Below are 13674 nucleotides of genomic sequence, written 5' to 3' on the forward strand. Positions count from 1 at the left end.
CAACTGGTTTCCAAGATCACTTCTCAGCAGAAACAGATGTCCGTCTTCGGGGCACCACAGTTACATGTAGAAAAAAAAACCCACACGGTGTTCTATGGAGTCTCACTTTTTATACATTGAAACCAATAATAAAACTAAAAACAAAATAGAAAACGGATAAAGAAAAAAAAATGGAATTGAAATCGTTTACTCTTCTCTCCAATTGTTATTTTTTTGAATAGTACTTTTGAGTTATTATTATTATTGCCATTTATATAGCGCCAGTAGCGCTTTACAATATTATATTATGAGAGGGGATATTTAACTATAAATAGGACAATTACAAGAAAACTTACAGGAACGATAGATTGAAGAGGGCCCTGCTCAAACGAGCTTATAGTCTGTAGTTAAACTGCTTTTGGAGATAAACTACCGTATATACTCGAGTATAACATTTTTTGTGCTGAAAAAACCCAACTCGGCTTATACTCGAGTCAATGTCTGTATTATGGCAATTTGCATTGGGGGCGGTTACATAGCTCTCCTGCAGCTCCTGTCAGCTCTCTCATCCTCCGCGGCGGTCCGTTCAGCACCTCGGTCAGCTCCCAGTGTAAGTCTCGCGAGAGCCGCGGGGTCATAGTGTGGCTCTCGCGAGACTTAGTGTGCGCTGACAGAGAAGCTGCACTGACCGGCGCGGAGGAGAAGGGAGCTGACAGGAGCTGCAGGAGAGGTAAGCGCTCGCTGCCAGTCCCCCTCCCCCCACTTAACTGCCAATGCCACTGGATCACCAGAAAGAGAGCCCCCATCCCTGCCATGTATCAAGCAGGGAGGGGGGGACGAAAAAAAATTGAATAAAATAAAAAAGAATAATAATGAAATTAAAAAATAATAAAAAAATTGCCCACCCCCCACCAAGGCTCAGCTACACACACACACGCTGCATTCATTATATACACGCACTGTAAATAAATATTCAATTAATATACATTTTTTAGGATCTAATTTTATTTAGAAATTTCCCAGTAGCTACTGCATTTCCCACCCTAGTCTTATTATTATTATTATTATTATTATTGCCATTTATATAGCGCCAACAGATTCCGTAGCGCTTTACAATATTTTGAGGGGGGGGGATGTAACAATAAATAAGACAATTACAAGAAAACTTACAGGAATAATAGGTTGAAGAGGACCCTGCTCAAATGAGCTTACAGTCTATAGGAAGTGGGGTATTAGAAACATTAGGATAGGAAATATCAAGTAGGAGTGAAGCAGAGCTGGAGGAGAGAGCAAAGCACTATCCCATAGGGACAGGTATGTAAGGGAGAGATTACTCTGGGAGGCCATACGCTTTCCTGAAGAGATGGGATTTAAGGCCCTTCTTAAATGATTGAAGACTAGGGGAGAGTCTGATGGCAGTAGGCAAGTTATTCCATAGGAGAGGAGCCGCCCGTGAGAAGTCCTGCAAGCGTGAGTTGGCCGTACGGGTGCGAGCAGCGGTCAGGAGGTGGTCGCGGGCAGAGCGGAGGGTACGAGGAGGGGCATACCTCTGGATCAGTGAAGAGATATAAGAGGGGCTGGAATTGTTCAGTGCTTTAAATGTATGGGTTAGCACTTTGAATTGACTCCTATAGGATACAGGGAGCCAATGTAAGGACTGGCAGAGGGGCGAGGTGCGAGAGGACCGACTGGATAGGAAAATCAGTCTAGCTGCAGCATTCATTACAGACTGTAGCGGGGCAGTACGGCTTTGGGGAGACCAATCAGGAGAGGGTTACAGTAATCCATGCGGGAAGTTACTAGAGCATGGACAAGCTCCTTGGTAGCATCTTGCATAAGAAAGGGGCGGATGCGGGCTATGTTTTTGAGTTGGAACCTACAGGACTTGGCAACAAACTGGATGTGAGACTCAAAGGTGAGACCAGAGTCAAGTATGACGCCAAGACAGCGCGCTTGTAGGGATGGACTTATGTGGATATCACTGACTTGAAGGGAGAGTGAGAGAGGAGGATCAGTATTAGGAGGAGGAAAGACAAGGAGTTCAGTTTTAGAGAGGTTAAGTTTGAGAAAGCGTGACGACATCCAGTCAGAGATGGAAGAGAGGCAAGCAGTGACACGTTGCAGGACGGCCGGGGAGAGGTCCGGTGAGGAGAGGTATATCTGAGTGTCATCAGCGTACAGGTGGTAGTTGAATCCAAAAGAGGCAATAAGTTTTCCAAGAGAGGCAGTATAAAGAGAAAATAGAAGGGGACCAAGGACAGAGCCTTGGGGAACTCCAACCGAGACAGGGCGAGGGGAGGAGGTATCCTTGGAAAAGGAGACACTAAATGAGCGTTGGGAGAGATAGGAGGAAAACCAAGAGAGGACAGAGTCACAGAGACCGAGTGATTGAAGAGTTTGAAGGAGGAGAGAATGATCAACTGTGTCAAAGGCAGCAGAGAGGTCAAGGAGAATTAATATGGAGTAGTGGCCTTTGGATTTAGCGGAGATTAGGTCATTAGTCACTTTGATAAGAGCGGTCTCAGTAGAGTGGAGAGGGCGGAAGCCAGACTGAAGAGGGTCAAGGAGAGAGTTGGAATTAAGGAAGTGAGACACACGGGTAAAGACAAGTCTTTCCAAAAGCTTTGATGAGTAAGGGAGCAGGGATATGGGACGATAGTTCGAGGGGAAGGACGGGTCAAGAGATGTTTTTTTCAGGATAGGTATTACAGTGGCATGTTTAAGGTCAGCAGGAACAGTGCCAGAAGAGAGAGAGCAGTTAAAGATGTGTGTTAGGATAGGCACAAGACAAGGGGAGAGAGATCTGATGAGGTGAGATGGGACAGGATCAAGTGGGCAAGTGGTGGGGCGAGAGGAATGGAGAAGTGCAGCCACCTCTTGTTCAGTAGCTGGGGAGAAAGTCTGAAGGGTAGGGAAAGCATGATTTATGTGTGGTTGAGAAAGAGAACGGCAAGGAGGGTCAATAAGTTTTCCCAGTTTTTTGGGGTAAAATAAGGGGCCTCGGCTTATATTCGGGTTGGCTTATACTCGAGTATATACAGTACTTATCCCATGGGCCTTGTCATGCAGCTGTAGGCAGACCCACTAAACACTGCACCAAGGGACATTTTGATGGTACATTGTCTAATATAATAATTTTTTTGTTTTTAGAATACCCTAAAAAGTGTGTTTTATACACCATAGTTTACTTTTAACGAATGCTCTTTATATTACAGGCAGCAATGCGAACTGAATGCATTTGCAAGTTTGGGGAGGCTCTTTACTATGCAGTGTCCTTTGCAATGTCAATATTTTCAGTTTTTGAAAATAAATGTTTTGACAATTTATGGCCCCATGAGCCTGGTTTGTCATGTCTGGCATTATCTGAATTAGCTGCGGAAGAGCACCTTTAAGAAAACGAAATGGGGAGGAAAAAAAAATTGCTTTCAAAAGGTCTTTATACAAAACATTTTTTTTGTTTATGTATGTATAATGCATCTTATGATAGAACCCAGGGTGCAGCTCCATTACTTCAAAGTTAAATGTATTTAGCTCTAACTCAAAATTGGGATCGCAGACAAACAGGATTAGAATTTGTGCCCTTAACACCTAGGTTAAATAGTTCTTGTTTTAATAATTGCCAGATAACAATCACAATTTAATTGTCAACACTAACAGAATTATTTGTTAAAGTGAGAATTCAAACGGAATATCAAATTTAAGGCCAGGTTACCGAAACTAAAAACATAGCTGACAGAGAATTTGTCACGCTTGGCTATTTGGACATTAAAAATATAGAAATCGCCTCGAATTCCCTTTCAATTCTCAGTTTAGTAAGTAATCCTGCTACTAAAAAAAATACATCCTGTAAGAAACCATTCACCCCATTACACCCCTAAAGCCAGTGTGCTCCCGGCACAATGTTTTGTGTCAAACTGGTTACCTATTAGCATGATCAACATATGCCAAATGCGCACTGTGCACATGGAATGACCATGAGAAATGGGATGGCCAAGATTGGCTGAGAGGTGTACGCTACTTTCTAGTCTGGTTAGAGCTCACTGTAAGACGCCTCAAAACCTGGGGATTATTTTTTGGACTGCACCCCACCACCACACATTTGTAATGCAATCTAAATACCGCAATAAAGATGGCAGCATCTGTAGTCTCATTTTTAAAAAGATGTTTCTTACCAAGGCTCTCAGAGTTAAGCTGCCAGTGTAAACAGACAGGCAGTAACTACCTGAACCGGATACCTTTGTAGCAATGACTCCCAGCTCATGTCAGACGTCTCTTATTACTTCAGATTTAAACCATAAAGCGAGCCGACTAATCACCATCAGAGCTGCGCATTCATACCAGATTTATAATCCAGGCTTATTATGCAATGTGGAATTACTGCTTGGTTTTACCTCTACTGAATGAGGTGACATTTTATATTGTTCTGCAAGTACACAATGCAAGAAAGGCCACAGACAGACATCGCTAGCACCCACTGACTGCTCCGAATGACTTCACCAAAAATCACATTGTGCACCTGACTCTGTGCATTGTGCACCTGGCCTGAGAACTCGATAACACAAACAGAAAGTAAACTGCGACAAGGTTCGAGCAGGAAACAAAATATACGCAGAATAGTATACAATAATATTATAAATACTTTCTATCTCCAAGCTTTGGAATGTAAGAAAACAGGACGAGATGAGACAGACGTAATGGTGAAAACCCCGAGAGCCGGCCAATCAGGTTTACATATGTGCCAAGCACTATTGGTGTCACGGAATGTCGTCGTAAGCAGTGAGTTTTCATGATGCATGAATACTGTGCCGTTTCGGGAGTTTTCTCTGGTGTTCCCAACAATATTTACACGGTTATTCACTCAAGTTCGATTTCAAAGGACATATAAAATGTAATATCAGAGTAGCCGACTTAAAATCATTTTTCCAGTTCATCACATTTTGATGTTTAAAAATAAATTTACTTTTAAATCTATTTGAATTCCCACTGCTGTGAATAACCCTGACTTCTCTTATATAAGCGTACACATTTTAGAGGCAAGCCAAGGATCTAAAGTCCGAACATCACCAAATAGCATGCATTATAGGCGTACACTGTAGGCGTTCTCCGAGATTGTATCTGAATATGCCACTGTTGTCAAATCTATACAACATTTCACTTCATAACAGCTGTTTGATGCTGTTCAGTACAGTAACACAGATAGTGTCACTTTACCAAATTGTGTCCCTAGTATGTAAACAAAGAGCCATGTCTAAGTTAAGGCATGTGTTATATGATCCTTAAACTCCTGTCAACTGTAAACATGTGGGTGTTCCTGATCGCAAACACAGTAGCAGACTACAAATAAAACCCAATTCCCTCAGTGCTGTATTGGTTTTATGATATTTAAAAATGAATTGAAATCTTAGATATATTAAGCATTTTAACCATCAGGAATAATTGGTGAATATATTTTGAATTCTATTTCTTAAGCTGCCCTTGTTGTGTAGAAATTATCAAATGCAAAAATAGAGAAGAATTTTTTTTTCAATATTAATATTTTATTCATATTTATGTTGCGTTATCTATACAAAAAGGTTAAAAGTAATTTCCCCTTTAAAATATAATAAATAATAAGGATGGAAGCACTTAAACAGAAAGGGTGACATTGTGCTAAAATGAACACATGACAAAAGTCCACAAAAAAAATCATTGGTCAGGAACACGTTTCAAAAGAGCCTTGGTACTTAAAGGGTTAAAGATGCCTACGGAATAAAGGGCTACGGAATATGCTGGCGCTATATAAATACCAGTAATAATAATAATAATACGTATAAGGTGGATTAGCACTAGTGAGAAAAATAAAACAAACAATGAGTAGTCTTTTGTCGCTCCCTTATTTGATGGAGGTAAAAAAAATATATATAGAGTGCCATGCTTTCATTGTTTTGAGTAATAAAAATAAACATTGTGACTCATTTTCAATAAAAAATAATTAAAAAAAAAAGTGTGCACACCTTAAAAATATTTTCTTTACATTCCTAAGGGAGAGATTGGTCAGTTTTGTTGCTTTTCCCCAAGAAATGTTTCTTGTAATAAATATGTATAGGTTACAGATTTTGACTGCATACTTTTACTATTAATTTTAACTTTTTTAAATTTGTGAGTACCGACATATTCTGCAACGCTGTATGCTTGGTAAAGAAATACCGTAGATCCCAATAGTGGGACCAGTAATCACATTCAGGCACACAGTGGTTATGGTTGACCGCACTGGGTTGCATAAAACTCCTTCACGACATTTAAGTTAAGCCAGCGGAGAGCCCCAACCGAGCAAATAAAGGTCAAGTTAATCTAACCAATAGAAATAGATTTTCTTCAATGTGTAACAATGGTCCCACTAGCTAAGAAATTCCAATACAAGTATCCCTTTCTTGAACAAACATTACTGCTCTAGTGTCAGTGCAGGATTTAACTATATACATTTACTATGCAGGGCATTGGTCAATCCCGCTAGAAACATTTTTAGAAACAAACAAAAAAAAATATACAGGAAAAACAAACCAACAACTTCTATTTCATTCCTTGTAACTTCCCCCTTTAAGAAGAAACTCTGCCAAAGCAAATATTCCACTCCAACAGGGAAAAACGTGTAGCTCTATACAGGAAGGGGTGACCATTTCGGTCATTAGCGGTTAAAACAGGAAAGGTCATTTATTCGGACAATTTCCTGCTGAGCGAGAACTGGCAGGTGTGAAATAGTTAAGACTCTGTATGCTTCTATTTTCCGAATGACCCACAGGAAAAACGAAAACTGCATTGCCCCACACAGGACACGCAAAGCGCCCTGCACCCAGATTTGTCAACTTAGAAAAAGCAGTTCCATACATATATGGTGGAGTGGCCCAAAAATTTAAAAAAACTGTGGGATCAGGTTTATAGTAGTTTATAGAAAATGAATAAGATTCAAATTGATAAAACTCCTAAAGGTAGCAATATTACACTTGGTTTGGCCGATCGTAGGAGCATCTCAATATTATCTGGCCACACATGGCTTTATGGCTGTTAAAAAAGTGAACATACGCAGCGAGTAAGACAATTCTCCAAATAAAGATGGAACATGACATGGATAAATAACTCTTCGGCTAAGAGAAAAAGATCTCCAGAAAGCATTTGCACTTTTGTAAGTAAGTTTGGCACTTTAGAATTCCCTCTTATTTATTTTTTTCTTGTAAGATATTTAAAATACAAAAATATTAAGATCAGGTAAATGTTCCTCTCTGAGTTCAGTCAATATTCCTCTCAGTCACAATGTACTATGTATGGAATGGTGTTATGTAGTTATGTCTTGAATATTGTCTTATGAATGGTATGTTTGTAAATGCAGGTTACATTTTTTTATGTGATGATAAAATCAAAATAAAGATGATTTAAAACACTTAGAAAAAGCAGCTCTCTGTGTAATACAGATATCTCCCGAATGTCCCTATTTTGAGCATAAAATTGTGTCTTTAAACTGCATTAAATGTCAAGAAATCAGTCTGTGCAACTAAGACACATTGTTCTTCTTCTAAATCACATTCTATAGTTGTGTAAATTATTATTAGGAAGTCACCTAAAATTTCCCAGAACATCCCCCACCCCTGGCACACCCCTAAAATGAAAGGGAGATATATACATACACGTACGCACAGAAATAAAAGCGATTTAACCCATAAATGGCAGAGAACAGAGCAGTGAGAGTGCAGGGGCATGTACCCGAAAACTGCTTCATTAAAGGGACGCTATAGCCAACCAGACCACTTCATCTCATTGGTGTGGTCTGGGTGCTGTGTCCCTGTCCTACTTAGTCCTGCCATAAACAACAGTACCGTTTTTGAGAAACTGCAATAATTACCTTGCAGGACTGGCTCTAGTGACTTTCTATCAGACAGCCACTAGAGGTGCTTTTGGGATTCTAACGAACGCCAGCCCAGTGCAGAGGGACAGTGGCACTGGATTTGGGTAAATGACTAAAGGTTTTTTTTTTTTTTTTAACCCTTTATGTGCCAGAGAGGGTTGGGCTGCAAGGGAGAGGGGAACCAGAGGGCACGATAGTGTTAGGAATACAGATTTATATTCCTAACACTAAAGAATCCCTTTAAGCTTAAGTAATTTGGTGACTGGATTGTCCCTTTCAAGTGTTAACAGAGTTGTAGATAAATCTAGAGATTCTAAAGCCATTTAGCCGTCTTCCTTACTAAAGGATTTGTGGTTTCCTGATAAGGACTACAAAGTAATTCCCAAAGGTTTTTATTTATTTGTATTCACCAATACCTCTGCTGGTAGGCTATTCAATTCACCAGCATTTAATAAATGTTATGACAGATTCTCAGCTGTTACAAAATCATTATGAGAGTATTTATTCACCAAAGTGGGATTCGATGGGAATTTAGAGTGACATTCAAACGTCAAGCCAAAATAGTCAAACTAAAAACACAACTGATTTGTAAACGGTTCTCAATTTACAGGGTCATTTTAGGACAGAAATAGCGACATTGGAAAAAATATCAAAATCTGCTTTTTTCAGATCTGAAATTTTGTGCCAGTTCTCCACATTTCCTGGTCTAGTAATTTTAGATTATAATGAACTCAATTAAAACGACCACTTCAGGCACCATAACAACTTTCCTATAGTGAAGTTGTTATAGTGGAAGGAGTTCCTCTGACACGGGCTTACCTCAGTAGGTTAAACCATCAACAAATGGTTTAACTCCAAAGTCACGAATTCGGCACCAGGTTGCTCTACCCACAAATGTCCGTCACAGTGCAGGGCTTGAATTAGGAAGCTTCGGACAGGGCAGAGAGTTCCACCTGACGCTCTCAGACTATCAGTGGTACCCCTGTCTGAGGCTTCTAGGTTCAATACTTGGACTGCAGCGTATGTTCATGGGTCAGACGTTCTGGCACCAGAATTTAAGAGCAGCAAAAAACAAAATGAGAATAAATCTATGTTTATATGTCCAGCCTGCTGCCCATCTCCACTGAATTCCTACTGACTGACCAGAAGGGAACCATGACAGGCTCTGTCTCTTACCATGTCTTAAGACAGCCATTTCCTGGGGTTTTTCCCTTACCATGAGGAAATCTGACATTTAAAGAGCCAGTAGCACCAGAAAACAGAAGAAGGGCTCAGACATATATAATCCTACATACATTCTGCATATAGTTCACAGCACAGCTGAAACGCAGATGTGTTAGGCCAGTGTTCATTAATACATATCAGGTGGAAACCACCCCACGATAAAAGCTCAATTTTCATAGAAACCCTTCAAGTCAGATTATGCATTATAATTATTTACAATCCACGTATACAATAACTAGGACTCAAGGCTCTCGAAATTATCAAATCGGCAGCTGAATAGTTAGAGGTTATTATTACCCAATTGGCGGTAGTTATTTTATAGATTTAGTGAGCTCGGAAGGGTGAAGGGCTGAGTTGTGCACCTGGGGATTTGTGAGACAATGTGAATATTTTTGGACAAAACACACCCATTAAATAGTTATTCATTTCTATTCATTAAACATGCTAAAATTTAGTCACACACACACAGCATGAACACAGACCCAGTAAGCTTAAAACAATGATTTGTTCTTGGCTAAATATCTTTGCAGAGTTTGGAAGCAGGATACATGGCTTTGCAGTGGCACTGTCACTTTAAGAGCAAATACTTCACATAACTAATCTTGGTATGTTTAGGGGTTTTTAGACTGCATTAGTGGACAAACAGATAGCAGATGTCAGGCTGTGGTTAGCAAGCAGCAAGTACAGCCGGCCTGCAGAAACAGTGTAATTGCCAAGGTGAAACCGTAATCAGAAACAGCCCACGCTAAATGCCCATCAAAGCCACTATCCCTGCTTTTAGATTGTAAAAAGCACAGTATTGAGGGCCATTAAACGTTAACCCTTACTATACCGAAAGCAAATCACTGCACAGCCACCATCATGAAGAACCCCTGGTTTAGTGTGACTGGAAAGCTTAGACGGGGATCAACAGCATGGGCAGAATGTCAACAGACAGGTGTGCATTTACTTGGCCGCCAGGTGAGGAGTCACAAGAGCAGTTTAAAAGGATCAAAGAATATATCAAAGGCAGGGCTGGGCAATATGAAATACTATAGACCAGAGGTGCCCAAAAAGGTAGATCCACAGATGTTTTAAATCATGGTAGTTGTAGTTCTACAACATTTGGGGATCTTGCTTTTGGGCACCCAAGTTTAAGACCCGTTCAAGCGAATACTGCCATGAGTCTAAGCCAGACAAAGACTTTATGGAAGAGTGGCAAAAACTCAAAGCATTGAATGTCAGTGGATCCGAAAGGGGTTTCTATATTGCACGCAAACTGACGTGTTATTTCCCAAAGTGAATATTTAAGGCCAAAGTAGCAAAACTAAGAATTCGACACGTAAACCATGCTCTGATTTGAGCTACTTTAGTCTTGAAATTCCCTTTTGGTTTTATGACATTTTTACAAACTAATCCTGCACACAACCCTGGAGTCGCACAACTAGGGGTTCTTCCATTGATCGCACTTCAAACAGCCCCCAGTCAAGTAAAATCTACCATACCATCAGAACTGGGCAACTCAAACTATGATCACTGACAACAGATATCCTATCAGTGCCAGTCCAGCTGGACACAGCCTTGGCACAGCAACCCCTGTCATAGATTGTAGAGTTTGGTCTAGGGTCGCTCAATGTTTGCCAGTATAGTTATTTGGGCATCTCCAGACACTGCGAGCAGATTTGGACAAAGCTCCTCCTTGCTGTGCCAGTTCCTCCTGATTCTGCCCGACAGTTGTGCAAACTCCTGGGCACTGCTAGCAAAGGTGTCCTTCCTATCACTGGTAGTTGTGCCCCCCTTTCATGGACTGCAGTTACACGTCTGCCACCAGCAAGTTGAGAGTAATGGCACTCCTTTGACCATACGGTCACTGATAGTAATGCCCCTCACTCTGTCTATTCTGTCATGGTCAGTAATGCCCCCAACCCCTCCTGCAGTTATTTCCCCCCCCCCCCCCCCCGTTCACACTGTCAGAAGTGTCCGCCTCCCGTCCATGCTGTTACTAGTGTCACACTGTCCATGCTGTCACTGTCAGTAGTGTCCCCCCCAGTCCATGCTGTCACTGGCTGTAGTGTGTGTGTCCCCCCCCCTCAGTCAATGCTGTCACTGGCAGTAGTGTCCCCCCCTAGTCCATGCTGTCACTGGCAGTAGTGTCCCCCCCTAGTCCATGCTGTCACTGGCAGTAGTGTCCCCCCCTAGTCCATGCTGTCACTGGCAGTAGTGTCCCCCCAGTCCATGCTGTCACTGTCAGTAGTGTCCCCCCCAGTCCATGCTGTCACTGTCAGTAGTGTCCCCCCCAGTCCATGCTGTCACTGGCAGTAGTGTCCCCCCCAGTCCATGCTGTCACTGGCAGTAGTGTCCCCCCAGTCCATGCTGTCACTGGCAGTAGTGTCCCCCCCAGTCCATGCTGTCACTGGCAGTAGTGACACACTGTCCATGCTGTCATTGTCAGTAATGTCCCCCCCTGTCCATGATGTCACTGTCAGTAGTGTCCCCCCCAGTCCATGCTGTCACTGGCAGTAGTGTCCCCCCCAGTCAATGCTGTCACTGGCAGTAGTGTCCCCCCAGTCCATGCTGTCACTGGCAGTAGTGTCCCCCCCCCAGTCCATGCTGTCACTGGCAGTAGTGACACACTGTCCATGCTGTCATTGTCAGTAATGTCCCCCCTGTCCATGCTGTCACTGTCAGTAAAGTCCCCACTGTCCATGCTGTCACTCTCAGTAGTGTCCCCCCCAGTCCATGTTGTCAGTAAAGTCCCCCCGTGTACCATGCTGACACTGTCAGTAAAGTCCCCCCGTGTACCATGCTGACACTGTCAGTAAAGTCCCCCCGTGTCCATGCTGACACTGTCAGTAAAGTCCCCCCGTGTCCATGCTGTTACTGTCAGAAGTGTCCCCCCCCCCTAGTCCATGCTGTCACTGGCAGTAGTGTCCCTCCCCAGTCCATGCTGTCACTTGCAGTAGTGTCCCCCGTGACCATGCTGTCACTTGCAGTAGTGTGCCCCCCCCTGTCCATGCTGTCACTGTCAGTAGTACCCCCCTGTCCATGCAGTCACGATCAGTAATGTCCCCCCCAGTCCATGCTGACACCGGCAGTAGTGTCCCCCCCAGTCCATGCTGTATACGTAGCAACCATAAATATATACACCCTGCCCATAAATATACACACCCTGTCCATGCTGTTACTAGTGTCACACTGTCCATGCTGTCACTGTCAGTAGTGTCCCCCCAGTCCATGCTGTCACTGTCAGTAGTGTCCCCCCCCTAGTCCATGCTGTCACTGTCAGTAGTGTCCCCCCCAGTCCATGCGGTCACTGTCAGTAGTGTCCCCCCCCTAGTCCATGCTGTCACTGTCAGTAGTCTCCCCCCCTAGTCCATGCTGTCACTGTCAGAAGTGTCCCCCCTAGTCCATGCTGTCACTGTCAGAAGTGTCCCCCCTAGTCCATGCTGTCACTGTCAGAAGTGTCCCCCCCTAGTCCATGCTGTCACTGTCAGAAGTGTCCCCCCCCAGTCCATGCTGTCACTGTCAGAAGTGTCCCCCCCTAGTCCATGCTGTCACTGTCAGTAGTGTCCCCACCAGTCCATGCTGTCACTGTCAGTAGTGTCCCCCCCTAGTCCATGCTGTCACTGTCAGTAGTGTCCCCCCCTAGTCCATGCTGTCACTGTCAGTAGTGTCCCCCCCCAGTCCATGCTGTCACTGTCAGTAGTGTCCCCCCCCCCTAGTCCATGCTGTCACTGTCAGTAGTGTCCCCCCTAGTCCATGCTGTCACTGTCAGAAGTGTCCCCCCCTAGTCCATGCTGTCACTGTCAGAAGTGTCCCCCCCTAGTCCATGCTGTCACTGTCAGAAGTGTCCCCCCCCCAGTCCATGCTGTCACTGTCAGAAGTGTCCCCCCCTAGTCCATGCTGACACTGGCAGTAGTGTCCACCCCCCCTGTCCATGCTGTCACTCCCCCCCCCGGCTTACCTCTCCTGTTCATGGGCCGGACCCGGACAGTCACATTCACCTTGGAGTCACTCATTCTCCGCGCTGGGAGCTCCCAGGACCTGCCCGGACCCCGCCGGCTTCCGTCTGAAACAGGAGGGGGGAGGAGCGTGTGGCGTGATGACGTCACTCATTAAAGGGCAGGGAGCAATCACGTGTGGGATGGAGAAATGATTGACTATTACCATGGAGACAGAGACAAGTGCATGTTACTAGACTACAACTCCCACAATGCTGTGCCAGCCTTCATCTTCCTCATTATACAGCGGGGGCGGGGGAGCACACTGATACTGTGATAATAAACCTGGTTCCGGGTCCTGGGATTATTATACACTGCCAGCGTCTAAATACTCATAATAATAATATAATAATAAACAAAGTTATATCACCTAGCAACCATAAATATACACACCCTGCCCATAAATATACACACCCTGCCCATAAATATACACACCCTGTATACCTAGCTACCATAAATATACAAACCCTGCCCATAAATATACACACCCTGCATCCCTACCATAAATATACACACCCTGCCCATAAATATACACACCCTGCCCATAAATATACACACCCTGCCCATAAATATACACACCTTGTATACCTAGCTACCATAAATATACACACCCTG

The 13674-nt window shown here is 43.4% G+C and overlaps 1 protein-coding gene across 1 annotated transcript in view; it reads right to left on the bottom strand.

Annotated features, from left to right (window-relative positions):
• KIF13B (kinesin family member 13B) overlaps nt 1–13120 on the bottom strand; it is a 143790-nt gene extending 130670 nt beyond the window's left edge. Inside the window, exon 1 of the mRNA XM_063442009.1 lies at nt 13023–13120. Within this exon, the coding sequence (XP_063298079.1) occupies nt 13023–13077 (55 nt within the window). The 5' untranslated portion in view covers nt 13078–13120. The remainder of the gene's footprint in view (nt 1–13022) is intronic.
• Between the last annotated feature and the right edge of the window lie 554 nt (nt 13121–13674).

Source organism: Pelobates fuscus, chromosome 2, assembly GCF_036172605.1.
Source record: "Pelobates fuscus isolate aPelFus1 chromosome 2, aPelFus1.pri, whole genome shotgun sequence".
NCBI classification, from domain to species: domain Eukaryota; kingdom Metazoa; phylum Chordata; class Amphibia; order Anura; family Pelobatidae; genus Pelobates; species Pelobates fuscus.